Genomic DNA, 24,478 nt, shown 5'->3' on the forward strand with positions numbered 1-24,478 from the left:
CTGAGCCACCATGCCACCCCTTAGAAATGATATCTTAATGAGGAAATGGAGACCATCACATATTCAGACAGATGAGAAATGGGCAGAAGTTCATCAAATCATATTGCCTGTGGGGTATGGGAAGGAGCTGTTGCGAGTGGCACATGAGCTATGACTTGGAGGTCATTTGGGATTGAGAAAAACTCAAGCTAAAAAACAAAAACGTTTTACTGGCCTAGACTGCACAAGGATGTAGTTGAATTTTGCCAGACGTGTCATACGTGTCAGGTAATTGGAAAACCACAGACAGTAATAAAACCCCCACCTTTTAATACCTATTCCTACATTTGAGGAACCTTTTACAAGAGTTTTAATTGATAGCGTAGTTGCCCTACCTCAAACAAAAAGTGGGAATCTGTGCTTGTTAACAATAATGGATGTGTCAACGAGATTTCCAGAGGCTGTCCCATTATGTAATATCACAGCTAAAAGCATTTTAGAACAATTATTCAAATTTTTCACTAGATATGGACTACCAATAGAGATACAATCAGATCAAGGGTCAAACTTCACATCAAAATTATTCAAGGAAGTTATAGGCTGCTTAGGAATAAAACGATTCAAATCTACTGTGTATCATCCTGAATTGCAGGCAGCGCTAGAAAGGTGGCATCAGACCTTAAAGACCATGCAGAGGGCTTATGTATGGACTATCCAAATGATTGGGATAAGGGAATTCCATTTGTGATTTTTGCAATCAGAGATGTACCAAATTAATTAACCAAATTCAGTCCATTTCAATTAGTTTTTGGGCATGAAGTAAGAGGTCCGTTAAAAATAATTGAGGAGAAATTGGTAAGTCAGAACTCAGAGACTACATATTTGGACTCTGTCAAATTTTAGGGAACAATTAAATAGAGCTGGTGAGTTGCCTAGTTAACACTTAAAAGTATCGCAGCATAAAATGAAACAGGAAGCAGACAAGAAATCAAACATTTGCAACTTTGGTCTAGGCTACCTTTCTGAACTGTTTTGAGAGGGCTAGCCTAGTCTGTAACATATTGCAAATGGATGACCATTTATCAGCTAATTCTGATTTATCAATGACCTGAAACATTTAACCCCATCTTTCTCTTTTTCCACAGGCACTGCCTGACTACCTGAGCGTTTCCAGAAATTTTGTTATATGTCTTGACTGAATTGTCTGTTCTAGGTGGCACTGTATAAGAGAGTTTTAATTGTTTTCATTTGAAAACTGACCATTGTAAAACTTAATAGGCTGATCTTATTGGGATTTTAATAATTGGGTGGGGTATGAAGAGATTTGTGGCAGAATCGAGTGAAAAGTCTAGTGAAGCGTATGTTGATTTGGGAGCATCTTTTATTCTTTAACAAAGTGCTAAGACCAGGAGAATTATGACTTGATAAAATTCTTGATAAACTCAGCTCTTTAACATTCAGCTTCCTGTTGTACAAACTAGACATTGAGAAATAATAGCATGTTGACAAGTACCTGTTCTAATTTACTTCAGCTCATTACTTGCGCCATGTTGGGTAGCACATCCCAACATCTCCGACCAGGCTCCATGGCCACCAACCACATGGACCCAAATCCAGAGACATTGGCATCTGATGTGTGCCAGCCTCTTAATGATTCACTTACCGGATGCTGCTGCACTGGCAGCTGTAAATGCAAGCTACTGCAAGGACACTACACTCAGGGACACACCCTCAGTTTGTGGACCAGACCAGGCTGCTTCTCTGGTTTCTTTGCTCACTGTCATAGTGTTCTGAGTCTATCTGCCTTGCATTTATACATTTTGCCCCCTCAGCAAGAGTGATAAAGCTGATATTACTTCTGTCTTGCCATGCCATTTAGTAAAGATCCAAAGACTAAGCTTGTCATAGTCTTCCGCAAGTCTAGAGTCAAACCAAGAGTGATAGTCTTTGCTGATGGAGTCCCAGCACAGTAAGACATGGTCATTCAACAGTTCAAGGCAGTCAAAGTTAGGATTGTCTCCTCTAAGGAGTGAGGAGCCAACTGTAGGCAACCTTGACTGTTACTTCTCGATTGGCTGCTGCTACCCTGTTGGAAGAAAGGCAATTACAGTGGAAGATGAAGATGGATGATATAAATGTTACTTCTGGTGCAGGTGGGGAGGTGTCTTGCGTAAGTGAGTAGACATCACAGAGGGCATGCAGGGTTTGGGTGCGTGAGCAAGTGGGGAAGCTGTTACAATGATAGAGTGGTAGAGCATGAGCCTTGGAGGTGGGGGGTGTAGGGGGAAGTTAAATTCAGTAGCAGAGATGGTTGCTGTGAGGGAAGGGAAGGAAGATGGTGAAAGTTCTGTTGGTGGAGTGGAAAAGAAAATTGCTGGGCATTTCCGCTGACAATTGTGACTACTAACCTGGGTGGTATAATGTGTCGTTGTTAGTGCTGGGGAAAGAGGAAGTCCCACATTTGCAACGTCTCATTCAACAGGATCTAGGCCCCACCTGCATTTTAGTGTGACAGTTACCCCTGTCTACCATGTACAGGATAAATGTCAGGATCCATGCATAACAGCACTCGTCTGGTTGCGCAACAGGATTTTAAAGATGACTGGTACCCAATGCATCCATGCCAATTCTGAGCTATCCCAGCAATGGTAGTGTCTCCAGGAAATGGTATGTGATAAGATAGAAATCAAATCTGACATGAGGGACACGGTAGGGGTAGGTTAACGAGTAAATGAGACACATTTGTTAAGACGCAGCAAGTAAGCTTTCAGGGCTTCGTGGCAAGAATCTCTTTGAAATTCAATTCAACTCTCACTTAGCCAAAAAAAAAGTAAGATTCCACCAATGTTTTGTGAATAAACTCAGGTAATAATATTAGAAAGAAGTATTTGTCTAACAAAGGAAAGTGCTGATGCTACTACTTGATTTTTTTTTGAGAATTCCAATTGCTTTGCTTTACTTTTTCCTCCACGAAAAGGCTCCAAGAACAAGCTGCAGAAACGGTTGAAGCCTTGCGCTCTGCGGGTATGAGCGTGTGGGTGCTCACAGGAGACAAGATGGAAACAGCAATGGCCACATGTTATGCCTGCAGGCTTTTCCATACTAACATGAAGCTTTTAGAACTGACAACAAAAAACATTCAGGAGTTCAAAGCAAGAAATGAGGCAAAAGTGCATGAGCTACTGCTGGAACTACACAAAGTGGTTGTCCAAGATAAAAAATATTCTTCCGTCAGCCAATTAAGGTATGTTCTTGAAAATTTAGAATCTGTTCACCCCTTCAAGACTGTTCTGCTATTGTGCCGAAAGGTGTGTGACTGATGTAATTATGTTTTTTTTAAAAAGTTAGATTTCAGAGTTGTGGCAATTATTTTTTGTGTGAAGTAGTTTAACTAGGCCGAATGGAAGTTTGTTAAGATTGTGGTGTTTTATGACAGTAGGGTTGAATCGGTGGTTAGCACTGCTACCTCGCAGCTCCAGGGTCCCTGATTCAATTCCAGCCTCGGGCGACTGTCTGTGTGGTGTTTGCACATTCTCCCTGTGTCTGTGTGGGTTTCCTCTGAGTGCTCCAGTTTCCTTCACAATCCAAAGATGTGCAGGTTAGGTGAATTGGCCAGGCTAAATTGCCCATAGTGTTTGGGAATGTGTAGGTTAGGCGGATTGGCCATGCTAAATTACCTGTAGTGTTTGGGGATGTGTAGGTTAGGTACATTAGTCAGGAGTAATAGAGTAGGGGAATGGGTCTGGGTGGGTTACTCTTCAAAGGGTTGGTGTGGTCTTGTTTGGCCGAATGGCTGGTTTCCACATTGTAGGGATTCTATAAGTAAAAGAATATTAAATTAAGCCATTCGTTCAGCAAAAACTAGGATGGGTGAGTATTTTCTAAATTTTGTTAAACACTTATGAATTCAGTTCTAAGGAAACCTAACTGAAGTCAGGTGTAAAGTTAGTTTTCCTAGGAAAATTAGTTTGTTCAGAGGGCAGTAAAGGGAATAACTTACCTCATGTAAGGGTTTTCATTTGTGTAAACTACCCCATTTCATTCAAAATGGGCATAGATTTGAACAACCATAGATTTAATTTGTGAGAGTAAAAGCAAAAGGCTTCACAACTCTTGGGACCAGAACTGGAAAGAAGCAACACATAGGAACATTTCTCTGAATTTTGATCATCTGTAAAGTGGTGATTTCAAGGAGTAGATGGGATCTTGTTTTGTCAGATATTTTGAAATCTTTCAAACTGCACTATATTTCATTTGGTTGTTTTGTTTATATTATTTCTGTTGTGTGACAAATTTCTCGTTTTATTGTTGAAACCAGCTCTGCAGTCTTTTGTTTACCAAAAAAAGCCAAGTTAAATTGGAAAAAAACATGTTCTGTCAAGTCAGTAGTAACATCCATTGGGATCATAACACATTCACCGTGGGGCGGCACGGTGGCTCAGCGCTTAGCACTGCTGCCTCACAGCACCAGTGTCCTAGGTTCGATTCCAGCTTCTGGCGACTGTCTGTGTGGAGTTTGCATGTTCTCCCCGTGTCTGTGTGGGTTTCCTCCAGGTACTCCGGTTTCCTCCCACAGTCCAAAGATGTGCAGGTCAGGTGAATTGGCCATGCTAAATTGCCCATAGTGTTAGGTGCATTAGTCACAGGGAAATGTGTCTGGATGGGTTACTCTTTGGAGGGTTGGTGTGGACTTGTTAGGCCGAGGGGCCTGTTACCACACTTAGGGGAATCTAATCTATGTCCAAACTTCATCTGTCCTCCTATCTTTACGTCCCTTAGAAAATCTCCATGAGCAAAAATATATGCAGCCTAGTTGAAAATTATGAATTTGAACCTACTGCTATCGTGGGAAGAGTTCTAGACTTCTGCCACTGCTGTGTAAAGAAACATTTTAAACCAATCAATGGCCTGGTTCTGATTTTAAGATGATGTCCCCTAATGAGTTCAAAAAGTTTCTCTTATCTACTCTGTTAATTCTTTTCAAGATTTCAATCTGTTGCCTTCTATACTCTTAAATATAAGTCTAGTTGATGTCATTGTTTTGTATTTTATCTGAGAAGTTGGTAATATTTTGATGGAACTGTGCAGCACTTCTTCCAAAGTCAGTATAACCTTTCTAAAAGAACTGCATAAGTTCCTCCAAACATGATCCAACTGGGCCTTTGTAGAACTTTCCCATTGTCTTGCAATCCTCTGGTTGAAAATAAAAGCAGTCCATTAGTCTGTTCATTTTTTAAAAATATATGTACACACATCTAACTGACCAATATGGTTTCCTGATCTGCATATGTGGACCTCCAAATTAATGGACTTCCACTTCTTTCCTATTTGGTTTATTGAATAAATGGTAAATATTCTTAGCTGCTTCCAAAATTAAATTACATTTTAAGTAATTATGGTGAAATCAATCTGCTAACGTTTTGTCCCTATCAACCTACCAATGTCTGTAATTACCTGTCTACGTTATTGCTATATTGCCAGTGTTCATATCATTGGCAAATTTGGACATATGGTTCACTATTCTGTTATCAAAATTTGTTAAGAAATATAGTGAATACTTGAAGCTCCAGCAGGGGCCTTTGTGGAGAACAGGTGCTCACTTATTCCCAATTGGTATATATGCACATTACTCCATTTCCATGTTGTCTTCTACCTAACAAGGTAAAGAATTGACCTTCAATTCCTTTAATTTGAGCTAGTATTGCAATGCCTTAATTAGAATCTTACTGTCACCTTGAAGACCAAATAAACTATCAATAAATATTCTCCTGCCTATTGCATTAGCTCTCAAAAAAAAGTCTTCTGCGTAACCTACGTCGACTGTACTGAGTCCGTGTGGCTCAGTTGGCAACCCTTGCATCTAAACTAGAAGATTGTGGGACCAGGTCCCACTCCCGAGACTGGAGCTTAAAAATCCAGATTGATTGATTATAACTGATTGATTACATTAAAATTGGTCCCCCTCACCCACCCCAAGCTTAGGACATTGATTTCCAGCCCATCTTTGTCCTTGTTTTATAATGTTTTTTCATACTAATTTTGTTTTGTTTTAGGTCTTTATTCAATAATAGTTTCTCTGGAATGTCAAATATATTGTTCTGTACTATGAAGGTGAACAAAATTATTATGAAACAAGTCTGCCACTATTTGATTTTAATTTACAATACTTCCTTTATTTTTTTTTAAAGAATCAGTGTTACCCTTATTTGGTTGTTCATCTCAGCTGTAATGCCGTCTTGAGAGTTTTGATACCGATTCCAAGTTTTACTTTGCAATCCAGTCGATCATTTTGTTGTCCTTTTGCTTTTGTGACACACCTCTTTGGCCCTCTTTGTTAGGGTTTACACCTTTTGTAAACTGTATCTTCTTTTTAACTACCATAACTCTTGACCCTTATGGTTGCATGTGCAGTTTTACATAGAAACACAGAGCAAGTGTAGGCCATTTGGCCCTTTGAATACGTTCCACAGGCTCACCACTCTGGGTCAAGAAATTTCTTCTCCTCTCCGTTCTAACTGACTTACCTCATGTCCTTCGACAGTGATCACTGGTTCTGGACTCACCACCATCAGGAACCTTTCTTTTTCCTATCCTGTCTAGTCCTTTTTAGAATTTTATAGGTTCTATGAGATTTCCCCTCATTTATCTGAACTCCAGACAACATACTCCTAAGCAATTCAACATCTCTTCATGTGGCAGAACCACTTTCCCAGGAATCAGCCTGGCAAACCTTCGCTCAAAGTTGGTCAGGCACTATCTCCCCTTAGCAAAATCATGCTGACTGCTCTTGATTAAATCCTGCCTCTCCAAGTGCAGATTAATTCTCTCCCTCAGAATTGCATGCAATTGTTTCTCCACCACTGAGATTAGACTGACTGGCCTATGATTCCTGCTTTCTCCCTTATTCCCTCCTTGAATAGCAGTACCATATTGGCTGTCCTTCAGTCCTCTAGCACCTCTCCTATGGCCAAACAAAGTTAAAAATCACACAACGCCAGGTTATAGTCCAACAGGTTTAATTGGAAGCACACTAGCTTCCAATTAAACCTGTTGGGCTATAACCTGGTGTTGTATGATCTTTAACTTTGTACACCCGAGTTCAACACCGGCATCTCCGAATTCTGGCCAGACAGAAATTGAAAGTTGTCACCAAAGCCCCTGCTATTTCCTCCCTTGCTTCACTCAACAGCTGAAGATATTTTAGTTACTTTTTAAAAACCACCCTTTTTCTCTTTATCTAATCTGGTATACCCCTTCATATCTAGGGTTACTGGATTTGTTGGCCCTGCCCTTTGTCTTTGTTGGAACATGTCGAGCTCTCCCTAATTTCCTCCTTGAATGGATCCTGCTGCTCTGACACAGATTTATGTACAAGTATCTATTCCCGATCCACTTTGGCCAAATTATAACTGATTGATTACATTAAAATTGGTCCCCCTCACCCACCCCAAGCTTAGGACATTGATTTCCAGCCCATCTTTGTCCTTGTCCATAACAATCTTGAATTTGGTATAGTTATGATTACTGTCTGCAAAATGCTCCCCCATTGATATTTTAACTACTTGCCTGACTTCCTTACCTAAAATTCTGTGTTTTAGCCTAAATAAAATTCTAAGAATTCAGCTCTCCTATCCCAGTTAATGAACAGAAGTCGAAATCCCCCGTTATCACTACATTATTACTTTTGACATTTCTGAAATTGCCTAGGTGTCTGCTCTTGTAATTTGTTTTATTTGTTCACAGGATGTGGGCATTGCTGGCTAGTCCGGCATTTATTGTCCATTCCTAATTGTCCAGATGGCAGTAAAGAGAGAATCGCACTGCTGTGTGTCTTAATTTATTCATTCACAGAATATGGGTGTCACTGGCCAGGCCAGCATTTGATATCCATCCCTAATTGCCCAAAGGATAGTTAAGTGTCAGTCACGTTGCTGTGGGGCTGAAGTCACATGTTGGCCAGGCCAGGTAAGGACAGCAGTGTCCTTTCCTAAAGAACATTAGTGAGCCAACGATTAGTTGTTTTTTTGAGAATCAACAATGGTTTCATGATGCTAATTAGACTTGTAATTCCAGATGTTTATTGAATTCATATTCCGCTATCTGCCACGGCAGGATTCAAACCCAGGTCCCCAGAATGTTACCAGGATCTTTGGATTAATGGTGTAGAGATAATGTCACCAGGACACAGCCTCCACCTGTTCTTTTCCTTCTATTTCTGTCAAGACTGTTACAAGGCATGCAGTACATGCCAGCAATGGGATTGCTTCTGTTTGGCTATGAGGTTCTACCCATGTGCCTTAATTTAAAGAGCCTTCTCTGATGTCATCTTTGCTCACTGCTGTAATAGATTCCTTTATCAATTTTCAATCACCCCATATCTTTTACCTCCTCCCTGTCTTGCCTGAAGACATTGTATCCTAGAATATTGAGCTGCCAATCCTGTCGCCCTCTCAACCACACCTCAGTCACAGCAATGATATCACACTGCCATGTTTGAATGTGTGCCCTCACTCACCTGCCTTGTTAGTTAACTCTTTGCAGTAATATAAATACAGGTACCATACAACCTTGCCAAACTCCCTTGTGCCTGAAATGGCCTTTAATTAGTCTGCCCTCTTGACTCACTTGCTGGCATTTTCAAACATGGCCATTCATCTTGCCCCTACTGAACATTCTGTCTGGATCCCACATCCCTGTCAAATGAGTTTAAACCCTGTCCACCAGCACCAACAAACCTCGCTGTGAGGATGCCAGTTCATGTGCAACCTGTCTGCCTGGTACAGATCCCCCATTGGGATTGTGTTTGAGGGTAGTGTCCCAGAAATCTATGGTCATATTGACGCACTTCCTGTATACGTGGTCATGAGGGCCAGGTGAAGTTTCCAAGATTGGCCATATCATACAGACGGAACATACCACAGTTGTGAGCTCTGATGCCATGGTTTCCCTTAAGCCCTTTAGTGACTTGCTTTTAAAAAAATATTTGTATAAGAATACAATGAACTTCCCTTATGTTAACTTTGCTTACTGTGTTACTTTATTGTATTTGCATTGACTTTCAGTTATTTCTGTTGTTTTTCAGTTAACCCCTTCTTCCCGAAAAAACACTTTTTTTTAAATCACAGATCAATCAACCCACCACTTTCCTTTGATGTCCCTGTTTAACTTTTTCCTTCCTATTCCCATACCTCCACCTCGGCCAAAACAGCAGACACTTGAACTTGCAGCTGTGAAACTCTCCCTCCCCTGGGGCCTCAATATATCCTCTTGCTGACTGTCTTCTCTTCATTCAGTTGAAACTGAAGTACCAAAGTGGTTGTCCTCGCATTTATCCACATTATATTGCATCTTCAATGCATTTGTCCACTCACTCAGCCTGTCCAAATCATATTGAAGAATCTCTACCTCCTCCTCATAGCTCACTTTCCCACCCAGCATTGTCGCCATCTGAAAATCTGGCGACATACATTCATTCAGTTCCCTCATTCAGTCATTAACATATGTTGTGAGGGGTCCAAACCCTTCTCCCTGCGGTATCCCACGAGTCACTATCTGCCTTTAGGAAAAATTCCTGTTTATTCCTACCATTTTTATTTCCTCTGTCAAACCTATCTCAATGAACTATCCCTATCCAACATGCTTTAATTTTACATGTTAATCTCTTATGTTGGACTTCTGTCAAAAGCCTTCTGAAAATCCAAATAGACTATACCCATTCACTCCCCCAATCAACATTGCTTGTTAAATCCATGAAGAATTCCAGTAGATTTGTCAGGCAAGATTTCCCTTTCATAAATTCCTGCTGACTCTGGCCAATCCTGCCACTGTTTACCAAGTGCTCTGCTATAAATCGTTGATAATAGACTCTAGAATTTGCCCCACTATTGCCATTAGGTTAACTGGTTTATAATTCATGGTTTTTCTCTTCACCTTCTTCATTAAATAAAGGGTTTATGTTAGCTACTCTCCAATCTGTAAGAACTGTAACAGTGTGTGTGGTATCTTGGAAGGTGACCATCAATGTATCCATTATTTTTAAGACCATTTCCTTAAACACTCTGGGATATAGATTCAGACCTGGGGATTTATCAATCTTCGACCCCATCGATTTCCCCAACACCATTTGCTTACTAACACTGATTTCCTACAGTTTCTCCCTCTCACTAAATCTTGTGTTACCAAAGAATGATGCTGATCAGTTTGCTGTTGTCAATCTCAATCTTGTCCCTTTATTTGAACCTTAACTGTTGTTCTTTCTGTTTTCACTGCATTTGATCAAATGATCAATTAGATAAGTGTTAGTGGCTGTTACATAAGTACGTAACAAGCTTCCTTGACCTCCCATTGGGGGCATGTCTTTAGCCGCTTGGGCCCTAAACTCTGGAATTCCCTCTTTGTTTTCTTCTTGTTACCCCTCTCTTATTTTAAGCCACTCCTTAAAATCTATATATCTTTGACCAAACTTTTGGTCATCTTCCCTGCCCCAAAGATGTAGGCAGTAGTGAGTCAGTTGGGTAAAATATAGCAAGAACAGAGAATCTGATTCTTGATGTTGTGGAAGAGAAATCCAATTTGCCACTCAAGGTTCTAACAGCAAGATGAAAATCTTGCCTTTGGCAAGATGTCTACCTGCATGTATTAACATCTAATTATTACCAAATCTCAACTCATTTATATGCAGTTTGCTACTATTTCAGGCAGTTGGAAGAATGTAGCTGGTAACAGTTCCCAATCTGAAAGTCTGAGCAAGTACCTGGTGTTTGCAACTAGCTGGTTCCAGATGTCCATTTTGCCAGCATTCCCTAACACTTCAGGGACTCTCCGTGGGCAGTGACTGCCTGCATTCTCCATCACAGAGGTTGGCATTAGCAACATTGGCAAGTCACCAGCGTCAGGAGGAGAAAGTGAGTACTGTAGATTTGGCGATTAGAGTCACAAAATGTGGTCCTGGAAAAGCACAGTTGGTCACGCAGCATCTGAGGAGCAGGAGAGTCAACATTTCGAGCAAAAGCTGTACATCACGAAAAGAGCTGATGCCCAAAATGTCGACTCTCCTTCTCAGATGCTGCCTGACCAACTGTGCTTTTCCAGCACCACGCTTTTTGACTCAAATCACCAGCCTCACTACAGTAACAGGGAACATTTGGGGCTCGATTCTAAAACAGTTCAGGATTTCAATACTGCACTTTGGAGCTTGCTGATAGTTGACATTGCAATGCTGCAGCTGGGCCACTTTGCTTGCATGAGCAGTCACTCACCTTGTGCATCGCAACATGGTGTATCTTGAGGTTTTCAAGCTTCTATAGTGCTCACTGCCTTTGCACCCATTTGGATACTCAGAGCATCTCTGCCTTGCCTTGTCCTCTTGTCATGCTTGACAGCATTGTATAGCATTGTGCAAGGGGAGCTATGATCAGTCAGGGATTTGGTCATTAATTATGTGGTATTGTTGCACATTCCTCCTGACCTGAAACATCGCACTGACCTGGGTGATTATTTCAGATCAGTTTGACATAGAACACAGCTGGTGTTTAAATATAGCACACGTGATGGAAGGTCCGGGAACTGGTGAGCATTTTGCTGCTGCTGAGCACAAGCTAGTGTGAGAGCAGTACAATGGAGTGAGAGCAGCAGAGAACTGCATGAAACTCGCTGAGAGAAACTTTCCATGAAACTCCCAAAAATTGGCACTGATCTAATCTTCTATAACAATCAGCCGAATCTCATTTTTTATGTTGCGGTTTGTCTGATGTCTTTATGAAGGATGTTAGAATGTAATATAAATGCAAGTAGCTGTTTCCTAAAAAAAATCGTGTATTTAAACATAGAAAAATCCACATTTGAGCTATCGAATATCAATATTTGCAATGGTTATTCCAAATAGAATGCTGATAGTAATTGCTTTGTGCCTTTGGTTCTTAAAGCACACTGGCATCTAGTGACAGAGCATCTGTACTGCATCAAAGATTACACCAATCTGGTGTAAATGATCCTATTAAAATCGTGGTAGATTACATGACTTTTTTTAAAACAATCTACATCTGTTTCTTTTGCAGAAGTTGGTCTACTACGCAGGAATTTGGTTTGATCATTGATGGTGCTGCCCTGTCACTAATAATGAAACCAACCCAAGATGGGAGCACAGGCAACTACAAAGACCTGCTGTTGCAAATATGTCAGAGATGTACTGCAATTTTATGTTGCCGAATGGCACCGTTACAAAAAGCACAGGTATACTCACTACCTTTTTACAAATATTAAATGTCTGTCTGTTCATGTTGAATCGATCCATTGGGCTTTATCTATATACATTCATCTTTCTTACCTATCCCATATATTCAAGTATGTCAGTTTCTCTCAAATGTTTTTGCTTGAAAGCATGGCAAGGATCTGTTTTGAAATCTGTAACTTGTATACATGCGAGAAGCTCTGTTATGAAGCAGCAATTCAAAATTGACTTTGGAATGTACTCAAGTATGTGCTGCAGAGTGGTGCTTTAAGCAACAGCCTTAGAGACAGGCAGGTTTGCACTTTGCTTGTCAGTGCACTGTAGTCTAGAACAATTCTGTAAGTGATTGCTAGTGTCCCTCACAGGCTTCTGTTAATATTTAAATACCTCCTCAGATCCTTGACACAAGTTGCCTCAACTATTCCTAATAGGTTATACCCTTAATCTGGCCATCTTCTTCTTCCTCACATAAGAGTAGATTGCCTTGAGGTTTTCTTTAATCCTACCCACCAAGGCTCCTTCATGTGAGGGAAAAGATTGCTGCGCCTTTGATTTTTGTGTCCTAACTGTCCACTGGAGTAGTATCAGATGATTGAAGGGTGGCAAATGTTATTTCCTTGTTCAATAACGGGAATAGAGATAACCCTGGGAATTACAGACCAGTCAGTCTTACATTGTTGGTGGGCAAATTATTGGAGAGGATTCTGAGAAACAGGATTTATGATACTTGGAAAAACATAGTTTGATTCAAGACAGTCAGCATTGCTTTGAGAGTAGCAGATCATGCCTCACAAGCCTTATTGAATCCTCCACAGGAGATATGGTGTATATGGATTTTAGCAAGGTGTTTGACAAGGGTCCCCATGGTCGGCTCATTCAGAAAGTAAGGAGGCATGGGATACAGGGAAACCTGGCTGTCTGGATACAAAATTGATTGGACCAGTTGGCTGGCTTATAGAGAACAGAGGGTGGTAGTTGATGGAAAGTATTCAGCCTGGAGCTCAGTGACCAGTGGTGTTCTGCAGGGATCTGTTTTGAGACCTCTGTTCTTTGTGATTTTTATAAATGACAAATATGGATGAGGAAGTGGAAGGGTGGGTTGGTAAGTTTGCCGGTGACATGAAGGTTGGTGGAGTGGTGGATAGTGTGGAGGGCTGTTTTAGGTTGCAATGGGAGACATTGACAAGATGCAGAGCTGGGTTGAGAAGTGGCAGATGGGTTCAACCTAGAAAAATGTGAAGTGATTAATTTTGGAGTGTTGAATTTGAATGCAGATTACAGGGTTAAAGACAGGATTCTTGGCAGTGCGGAGGAGCAGAGGGATCCTGGGGTCCACATCCATTGATCCCGCAAAGTTGCTGTCTAGGTTGATAGGATTATTAAGAAGGCATCTGGTGTGTCCGCTTTCATTGGCAGGGGTATTGAGTTTAAGGACTGCAAGATTATGCTGCAGCTCCAATGAGTGCTAGTTCGACCACACTTGGAATATTGTGTTCAGTCTGGTTGCCTCATTATAGGAAGGATGTGGAAGCATTAGAAAGGATGCGGAGGAGATTTCCCAGGATGCTGCCTGGACTGGAGGGTATGTCTTATGAGGAAAGGTTGAGGGAGCTAGGGCTTTTCTCAATGGAGCAAAGAAGAATGAGAGGTGACTTGATAGAGGTGCACAAGATGATGATAGGCATAGATAGAGTTGGTAGCCAGAGACTTTTTCCCAGGATGGACATGTCTGCCCATCACAATGAGTCATAACTTAAGGTGATTGGAGGAAGGTTTTGGGGAGATGTCAGAGGTATGTCCTTACACAGGGAATGGTAGGTGTGTGGAATGCACTGCTGGCAGTGGTAGTAGCATCAGATACATTAAGAACATATAACTGACTTTTGGATAGGCACATGGATGATAATAATATGAAGGGTGTGTAGGTTAGTTTGATCTTAGAGTAGGGTAAAAGCTCTGTAAAATATTGAGTGCTGAAGGGCCTGAGCTGTGCTGTCTTGTTTTGTGTTCTAAACCTCTGATTCACCTTGGGATGTCCAAAATTTCAACACTTCGGCTTCAAGGATAGAAACAGTTTAAGCACTTCTGAATCCAAGCCACAGAGTAAAGCATTGCTCATTAGTGGACCTGTTGTAAGCAACTCTACCTGTTGGCACAGGGTTAGACACATAACGTTAATCAGTATTTCAGCTTTTTGGATGAATGATTCATTTTCAGATAGATTAGTAGTTAATGGATCCACCCCACCCTCAAAAAAACTTGAATATTGTGCATGCAGCATTTTCAAAAGTGGTTTAATGATGCTTTTAAGAAACCAAGTTTTTTCTTTTTGATCCATTCATGGACGTTAGCATTGCTACAGAGGCCGAGGGATGGATATTCCAGAAACAGTTGGCACAGTCTGAGAGTTAGGATCAGACGGTTCAAAAGAGATGTTAGAAAGCACTTCTATACACAAAAGATGGTAGACAAATGGCAGTGGATGCAGGATTAGTTAATTTTAAATGCGGTAGATACATTTTTGTGAAGTAAAGGTATTAAGGGATATGGGTCAAAGGCAGGTATATGGAGTTAGATCACAGATCAATCATGATCTCTGAATGTTTGATTAGGCTCAAGGGGCTGAATAGCATACTCCAGTTCCTGGTAATCTGCAATAAATGCTGGCCCAGCCATTGACACACACACCTGCCCCCCAATAAAAAATAGGAGGGAGACACTGAGCCAGTGTATTAAAAGAAGTCAGTTAAATCAAAATAATAATTGCGTGCAAGTCTACTTGGCTATTGATTGCTCTCTGCTTTTTGTTATCGATAATTGTAAGGAAAGATCATTGTATTACATTCTGAATTTTTACACTAAATAGGGTATTAAATAGTGCTCAGTGAAGAGCTTTAATGTCATTATTGTAAGTTTTACTGCAAATTTGCTGTTGACTACTGATTGAATAATTTCCATTTTTAGCAACTTATCACTTAACTACCACACGGACAATATTAAATTTCTGCTAAAAGGATTCTGCCACCACGATAGAGACCATCTGTTCTGTTGTGGATGCTGTTTTTTGTTTTCACGTTGCTAACCAAATCTTCTCTGCAGATCATTAACCCAATCAACCCTGAACCTCCGCATCTCTCTGTTGCTCGCTTATTTCATTCTCTGAGCTCATCTTGCTTATGATACCACTTCTGTTTTCCCTGTTGTTCCTACAATAACACAGGCAAAATTCTCTTTCCTTTTTACTTTCCTTGCTACGTAAGAATATAAATTATTTCATCTCAGTACTTCCTATCTACCTTGCTTTCAAAACTGCCATAATTGCCCTGCTGGAAATAAAAAGCACTTCTGTCCATTGCAAATTATGATCACAGTGAACGTCTCTCTCTCTCATACTTCCTCAGCCTGAGCAACTCTATGGTTGGCCTTTTCTCACCACACCCTAACCTAAACTTTTAAAATAGGTTCTGTCTGTAGGATGTCACCCCTGCTGATTGCAGCATGTTTGGAGTGCTCGCTCTTTCATTCATTCAAAACTTTTGCAACATCTCCAATACTTAAACAGTGATAGCCAGAGTTCCCTAAGGATCCGTCCTTAGTACCCTGTTTTAACTCCAGTATATTTTATTTTCTACGACACTGGATGTCTAACTATTGACAACCACCATGTTTATGATTGTCTGTTAAACCCTTTAGCTGGAACAATTATTATTCTTCTGCTTTAGTCCTTCAGGGGCAAGGAAGATTTGGCCCCACTGCAGTGGCCAAACAGTCCAATCCTGGAACTGCAGACACTGTGGTAGATGGTGTTTGATGAAGCGGGTGGGTGGGTGGGACCTAGATGGGACCCTCTGGATTCTGCGCGGTGTATCTGCTGCACGTGGTTGGCCTTCACTTGCTCCACTGAGTGAGACTGAAAGTGATTGGTAATTTTGCAGATGCTTCTTCTCCAGTTTGTGCATTCTAGGGCAAGCAAGTCGCCATGTCAATGCAGGAATGTTGTAGTATTTAGGGAGATTTTTAGGGAGTCCTTGTAGCATTTCCTCAGTCCTCCCAGTGATCGTTTACCATTGGAGAGCTCAGAGAAGAGCACTTGTTTAGAGACTCTTGCATCAGACATTCAGATTACATGGCTGACCTTCACAGCTGTTTGTGTGTAACCAGTGTCTTCACTGGAGGGAACTTGGCCTGCAAGAGGGTACTCATATCAGTACATTTGTGCTTCCATTGGATATGCAGGATTTTGTGAAGATAGCGTTAGTGATAACTCCCCAGGGCTTTGAGATGTCCCTTATACATAGTCCATGTTTCTGATCCATACAGGAGGGTGGGGACCACAGCTAGTCTGTATTTCATGAGCATTGTGCTGGGTTTGAGGTCTCCTACTTGAACACTGTTCCTCAGGCATCAGAAGGCTGGTCTGGACTATTAGTGTCAGTCTCTGCTTACCAAGATGAAGGTTTTGTATGGGAAATGTCCAGGGGCTCGCTGCAGATACTGATGGCCAGAGTCAGTGTAATTTAGCAAGTATAAAACCTTTTAAGTTTGCAGACAATACAAAGATAGGTAGAGGGACAGGTAACTTTAAGGAGGTGGGGAAGCTATAGGAGGAACGTGGATAAGTGTGAGATCGTGCACTTTGGTGGAAGAATAGAGGCATGGACTATTTTCTAAATGGGGAGAAAATTCAAAAGTCTGAGGTGCAGAGACTTGGGTGTTCTAGTCCAAGATTCTCTCAAAGTACACTTGCAGGTTGAATCAGTAGTTAGGAAAGCAAATACAGTGGCATTTATTTTAAGAGGACTTGAACATAAAAGCACGGGGTATACTTTTGAGGCTCAATTAAGCTCTGGTCAGACTGTTTGGAGTATTATGTGCAGCTTTGGGCCCCATATCTCAGGAAAGATGTAATGGCCTTGAAGCATATTCAGTGGAAGTTCATGAGAATGGTCCCAGGAATGAAAGGTTTAACATATGAGAAACATTTGAGGACTCTGGGTTTATACTCAATGGAGTTTAGAAGGATGAGGGTGAATCTAATCAAAACGTAGAGTACTGAATGGCCTGGACAGTGTAAATGTTGGGAGCATGTTTCCATTTGGTAGGAGAGACTAGGATTCAAGGGCATAGCCTTAAAGTAGAGAGAAGACCAGAGATAAGGAGAAACTTCTTCATCTGGAGAGTGGTGAATCTATGGAATTCATTGCCACAGAAGGCTTGTGGACGCCAGGTCATTGAGTATATTTAAGACTGTGATAATTAGGTTCTTGAGTATCGCAGGGATCAAGGGATATGGGGAGAAAATGGGCAAATGGGGTTGAGAAATGTGTCGGCCATGAGTGAACAGCAGAGCAGACTCGATGGTCTGAATGGCCTAATTTCTGCTCCTATGTTTTATAGTCTTTGTTTTCCGGAAGTTAGTCTGAAGCCCTCATAAGCCTCTGTGAACATGTCAAAGATGGTTTGTAGTTCAGTCTCTGAGTATGGACAAATGCAGGTGTTATCTGCCTACTCCAATATGATGGTAGAAGTTGGGAAGGTCTTGATTCTGCCCTGAAGGCTCAGAAGTTGAACAGTTTCCTGCTCGTCCTCTGGGTTAACTCCACTCTGTCAGGGAACGTCATCAAGATGGGGTGGAGTTCTGCGGCCAGAAAGATGCCAAAGAGCATTGGTGTAATAACGCAACCCTGCTTGACCCCAGTTTGCATGTGTATTGGGTCTATGGTGGATTCGATGGTGAGGATCAGAGCTTGCATGTCATCTTGATGCAGTCAAAGAATGGTAATGAATTTTGGATTTTTGTCGCTGTCAAAGGCTGAACTGGCCTGTCGTAACATTAGCACTGTTACTTGTCCAGTTTTCACCTCTGGCACCATCCATTTCTCCCCCTAGTTCAGCTCTGTTATGCCTTTTTCCCTCCCAGACTCAACTTTAGTGTCTTATTCACAGTAATTTCAGTTCACCCAAACTCAGCCTGTCTCCTATCCTATCCAAAACGAGTCTTGACCTTGTTAACCATCATAATCTTTTGTTCTTCCTGATATCTCCTATTTCTTCCACTATTGTAGTTCTTGTATTTAATGATCACCTACTGTCTAACATTTTCCAGCCTTACAAAGTCTCATGCATTCTTCTCCTCTGTTTTCAGCCCCCATATGTCCTGTCCCTTTGCCCCAGCAGTGATTTCAGCCACCTGTGTCGAGAGTTAAAATTCCCCCTCTAAACCCTTCTAGTTTTACAACTTTTTTTAGGCCAACCATTGTTTCAACATCACTTTTCAAAAAACTTGTATCTCTGTGAAGTATTTTGCATGTATTTCTATGCTCAAGATGATCCATAACTGAGCAAAGTAGTTTAAATTCTGAGAATTCTTTCAGGAAACACCATTCATTCACATGGAACACAGGAATAATATTGTTTCTCAGTTATGGTGCAAAGAGGGTGAGAACATATGGACAAGCTGTTTCACATCCTACTTAATTTCCATTAATAGGAAGGGAAGTCAGGTAGAGTGTAAAATGGACTGTCAGTTGGTTGCCATCTGTTTTTATGTTCCTGCTGAAGACCACATTCCTCCTTTAATTTGACAAACCTATTAACCATCATGGTTTCTGGCACCACAGTTTGTACCATTCCACATATGTGAATTCTGTATCTTTCAACTCCCAACTACAAAACTTGTATTTGACACCAATTGATACCAGAAATGTAATATGCTCTTTGTTATTTTCCCTCATTAGATTGTAAAAATGGTGAAGAACACAAAGGAGCATCCTATCACGTTGGCAATCGGTGATGGTGCAAATGATGTCAGCATGGTTCTAGAGGCACATGTTGGGATTGGTAAGAAATGTTTATTTTGCGGTTGGAGCAGTGCCACCATTAGTTAGTGGTCCTATTCCTATATAATTTGCATTTCACTTTGCATTTCTGTCAAGACTAACGTGAACTTCAGGCATAATCACGAAGGGTAGAGCAGGTCAAGAGGCCAACTCCTTATTTCTAATGCTGTTGTATGGAGTTCTGAACATTTGCACTCCCATAGCTTGAATGTTGTGTACAGCTTGGTCTCTTTATCTGAAGTATTTATCTCTTTGAAAGGGTACAATGGGGGTGTAGTGGTAATGTGCTAGTAATACAGAATACCAGGCATTACTCTGAGACATGGGATTGAATCCTGCAGTTGCAAATGCTTAAATATGAATTCGGTAATAATTTTAATGAAGCTATTGATTATTGCTGAAACCAGTCTGGTTCACTAATGTCCTTTAGGGAAGGAAATCTATCTTTATCTGGTCTACAGGTGACTTCAGGCCCCTATCAATGTGGTTATCATTTAACTGCCCTCTGGGAAAGTATGGATGGTCAGCAAGATGTCATAAGGGATATTTGCCGTTATTGGTCAAGGAATTGAAGACAGGAGTAAGGAGGTTACAATAGAACTGTATATGTAATATTAGTTAGGCCACAGCTGGAATACTGTGTGCAGTTCTGGTCATCACTCAATAGGAAGAATGTAATTACTCTAGTGCAGAAGAGATTCACCAGGATAGTGCCTGAGTTGGAGCCATTCAGCTATGAAAGGAAACTGAATAGGCCGGGTTGCTTTCCTTAGAGTAAAAGGTGGAGGAAGGAGTCTGATTCAGGTATACAAAATGGTGAGTGTATAGACAGGGTGTATTGGGAGAAACCTTTCACCTTAGTGGGATCAGTAACCGGGTCACAGTTTTACATTAAGGAATAGGAGATTTTGAGGGAAAATAAGTTTCATCTGGAACATTGTGAGTATCTGAAACTCGCTGCCTGAAAAGGGGTAGTAAGCGGCAAGAAACCTCAAGATGTCTCAGAACTATTTAAATGATCATTTGAAGTACCACAGCATACAAGGCGACTGGCCAAATCCTGGAAAATGGGATTAGAATAGTTGGATGTTTGCTGAACGGCTTTTTTAAATGTCGTAGAAATTCCAACATTATGGCTCTTAAATGCAGGCCTAGCCAGTGACATCCACATTCAGTGAACGAATTTTTAAAAAAGGTTAATTGAATCCCTAGGTAAGTGAGTAGGATGGACCAAATGGAGTTTAGAAAATGACAAGTTGTCTCTTTAAAATGTAGAAAGTTTTTTGGAGAACTTGACACTTTGACAGAATAAATGATGCAGACATTTCCTCACTGTGTTGTGATTCTTTGGACTTATCTATCCAGGAGGGCTATGGCTGCTCAATACTTGAGGATACCTAAACAATGGTTGACAGGGGCAGCACGGTGGTTCAGTGATTAGCACTGCTGCCTCACAGCGCCAGGGACCCGGATTTGATTCCCACCTCAGGCGACTGTGTGTGGTTTGTCTGCGTGGGTTTTCTCCGAGTGTTCTGGTTTCCTTCCACAATCCAAAGATGCGCAGGCCAGGTGAATTAGTCATGCTAAATTGCCCATAGTAGGTGAATTAGTCAGGGGTAAATATAGGGTAGGTAAATGGGTTTGGGTGGGTTACTCTTCAAAGGGTCAGTTTGGACTTGTTGGGCCGAAGGACCTGTTTCCATACTGTAGGGAATCTAATCTAAAGGAAATCAAGGGCAAGGGCACAGAAGTGGAGTTGAGCTTAAAAAAATGGAGTTGCATGATATTATTTAATTTGCAAAAAAGATTTACAAAAATAATTCCAGGGATGAGAAACTTTAGTTTTGTGCATAGATTTGAGAAGCTGTGTTTTTTTTTCCCTTAAGAAGATTGGAAGGAATTTGGTCAAGATTCAAAATCATAAGTGGGTCCAGACAAAGCAGTTGGAAGGAATTCATAAGTTGACACAGTCAAGCACATCCAATTAAAAGTGAATGGCAACAGAACCAAAATAAACATGAGAGGACATTTTTTTATAAAATTAATGCATTGAGTGGTTAGGATGTGAAATACTCTGCCTGAGAGTGTGGTAGAGGTAGATTCACTCATGGTTTTCAAAAGGAAATTCAACTACCTGGAGAGCAAAGTGAGATGTAGGAATAGCAGGTTTACTGTTAAGTAGAGCTTGGGCAGATGAGAATGGCTATTTGTACTGAAATCATTCTATGATTCCAATCTGTGAATGGTGGGGCAGGCTCGTGGAATTATATGGCCTGCTGTAGGTCCTTTTTCTTGAATTCTTGGCATGCTTACCATGAATGAGAAGTATCAGAAAATTTTCATCTTTTTGTCATTTTAAAGTAGTGACCTTGAATTGATTCAAATGGTCTTTCTTAAATTTATTTCAGGTTTAAAAGGCAAGGAGGGTCGCCAAGCAGCGAGGAACAGTGATTATGCAATACCAAAGTTTAAACATCTGCAGAAGCTTCTTCTTGCTCATGGACATTTGTACTACATTCGGATAGCACACCTCGTTCAGTATTTCTTCTACAAGGTATGCTTTTCAATATTTCTGAGAGCTAATGTTTGCAGTACCTCTACATTTTAAATTCTTTGTCTCTGTAATATTGGAATTTTGTTCAGCATTGTCATGTGTAAAATAAAGGAAACTGTCCATCTTAGGGAGGTTGTCCAGCAGTCTTTTAATATTCAAAAGCTTTAACTTAAAGGCAGTCGAACAAAATACTTGTTGATAACATACTGTAATATCTTTCACATATGCTGGTTTATGCTCACATATTTTTAAAGCAAAGCTAATAAATTTCTTGATTGCTGCACAGGAGGAATTTAAGTGGTTTTTCCATGAAAACTTGAACTAGATCAGTGAAGCAACAGGTTTCATTTCTATCGTGTCTTAAACGTAATGAAATGTCCAAAAGTGCCCACCTTTGTGAATTTGAGTTATTTGGTGATGTTTTCTTTTACAGAATCTTTGCTTCATCTTTCCTCAATTTTTATACCAGTTCTACTGTGGATTCTCTCAGCAGGTTTGTATTATCCTGTAACTGTTACTCTTTTTGTAAGATTGCCCTTGACCTAGAAAGATAGTTCCCGAAAACTTTAATCTCAAATTATACCAAAACTTGAGGTGCAATGTAAAACTCCTTCGGGTTTAATGATAAACAAAACCTTTCACTCCCAACTCCACTTTATTCCACTTTGTTTTTTATCCTACTCATCCATCTGAGCTTTACTTTGTTCGTCTGTCCTACCCTCTCATCTTGAACTACAAAACCTAAACCTGAAGCTTTGTTTGCATGTATTGATTTAATGGTTAATTCAGTTGTGGAACTTTGCACTGACTTTTTTTATTTCACTATTTCTTTCCATAAGCCACTATATGATGCAACTTACCTTACATTTTATAATATCTGCTTCACTTCTCTGCCAATATTGTTGTATGGTCTGCTGGAACAACATATAAGCATTGAAATGCTGAAAAAAGATCCCTCTCTGTACAGGTAAATAATAACTCTAACTACCTATTAAAGATTATTGCCAAGAGCCCTGCAGAGTATTCTGATATATTTTGTAGCATTAGTAAGAATTGTGTTAATCTTGACAAATATCTCAATGTGGCACTTGCACAGCAAAGTCTAAAAAGCCACAAAATTGTTGGGCTGCTTATGGTAAGACTGCTGTTTTCCAAAGCACGCTCCCAATTTGTAGTCTGTAAAGGTGTTGCTTCATCCTCCACCTCAAACTTGCTGTTTGTAAGATTCTTGCTTTAATTTTAATATTGTTGCATGTGTTTAATGCTATAATATTTTATTTTGTGATATCTCCCTAATTTTGAGGAGTTGTATTAGGAGATTGGGTAATTCACTGATTTAGCGATTTAGCCAAGTATTGCTGTCTACTGGAACATAAAAGCACAAGAAATCGCAGTAGAAGTAGGCCATATGGTGTCTCAAGCTTGCTGCACCATTTTATGGCCTACCTGCTTCAGGCCTCAACTCCTGTTTCGAACCAGCACCTCAGCCCTCAACTCCCCAATTATTTCAAGAGTGTGACTTTTTTAGAATTAGAATTAGCTTTATTGTCACATTCACTCAAATTAGTATAGTGAAAAGTTTACAAGTCACCACTTAACGGCACCATCTTAGGTGTAAAAGTACCCAGGTATAGATTCATAAGTACAAATTTTTATGGAAAAAATAATTAGAAAAATAAAGAAATAAAAATCCATCATTACAGATTAGAGGAGTAAACTTTTAAAAATAAATTAAAAGTTGAGAATATTTTGTAATCTAGCCTCCACAATTTTGAGGCCTGTGACCAGTGGTGTTCCACATGGATTGGTACTGGGTTCGCTTTTGTTTGTCATTTATATAAATGATTTAGATGAGAAAAATAGGAGCATGGTTAGTAAGTTTGGGGATAACACAAATTGGTGGTGTAGTGGACAGTGAAGGAAATGATTTAAGATTAGAAAGAGATCTTGATGATTTAGGTCAATGGACTGACGAGTGGCAGATTGAGTTTAATTGGATAAATTTGAGGTATTGTATTTTGGTAATACAAACAAGGACAGAACTTACACAATTAATGGTAGGCCCATGGGGAATGTTGTAGAACAGAGAGACCTTTGGGTTCAGGTACGTAATTCTTTGAAATTTGCGTGACAAGTTGCTAAGAAGGCATTTAACACATTTGACTTCATTGCTGGGACATTGACAATAGGAGTTCAGACATCATGTCGAGGTTGTACATTACATGGGTGAGACCTCGTTCAGAGTACTGTGCGCAGTTGTAGTTGTCCTGTTCTTGGAAGGATATTATTAAACTGGTGTAGGTTTAGAAGAGATTTACCAGGATGTTGCCAGTAATGGAGAGTTTAAGATATGAAAATAGACTGGAAAGGCTGAAACATTTTTCACTGGAGTCTGGGAGGTTGAGGGCTGACCTTATTGAGGTTTATAAAATCACGAGTGGCATAGATAAAGTAAATGACAATGGGTCTTTTCCATTGGGTGGGGGAGTTCAAAATTAGGGGGCATGTTTTTAATGTGAGAGGAGAAAGGTCATGAGGGACATCATTTTTACAGAGAGGATGGTTCGTGTGTGGACTGAACTGTCGGAGAAAGTGGTGGATGCAAGTACAGTTACAAAGCTTAAAAGATGTTTGGATAAGTTCATGAATAGGAAGGTTTGGAGTGATATGGGCCAAGCACAAGCAGGTGGGACTAGTTTAGTTTGGGAACATGGTCTGTGTAGACTGGCTGGACTGAAGGGTCTGTTTCCATGCTGTTTGACTCCAAAACTATTTGGATGAGAGAATTCCAGACATTTACTGCCCTTTGGAAGGTGAAATTTCTTCATACCAGTTTTAAATGAGTGTCGTCTTTTCACAGTGCTGCCTAGTTTTGGA

The 24,478-nt window shown here is 40.5% G+C and overlaps 1 protein-coding gene across 7 annotated transcripts in view; it reads left to right on the forward strand.

The window, feature by feature from the left end:
* The window catches only part of atp11c (ATPase phospholipid transporting 11C), a 163,991-nt gene that overhangs the window by 105,308 nt on the left and 34,205 nt on the right, over window positions 1-24,478 (forward strand). For all 7 annotated transcript variants that reach the window (XM_072595610.1, XM_072595607.1, XM_072595608.1 and 4 more), the window contains 6 exons: window positions 2,957-3,223; window positions 12,036-12,210; window positions 18,946-19,048; window positions 21,456-21,601; window positions 22,035-22,094; window positions 22,441-22,568. In XM_072595610.1, the coding sequence (XP_072451711.1) occupies window positions 2,957-3,223; window positions 12,036-12,210; window positions 18,946-19,048; window positions 21,456-21,601; window positions 22,035-22,094; window positions 22,441-22,568 (879 nt within the window). The remainder of the gene's footprint in view (window positions 1-2,956; window positions 3,224-12,035; window positions 12,211-18,945; window positions 19,049-21,455; window positions 21,602-22,034; window positions 22,095-22,440; window positions 22,569-24,478) is intronic.

Source organism: Chiloscyllium punctatum, chromosome 25, assembly GCF_047496795.1.
Source record: "Chiloscyllium punctatum isolate Juve2018m chromosome 25, sChiPun1.3, whole genome shotgun sequence".
NCBI classification, from domain to species: Eukaryota; Metazoa; Chordata; class Chondrichthyes; order Orectolobiformes; family Hemiscylliidae; genus Chiloscyllium; species Chiloscyllium punctatum.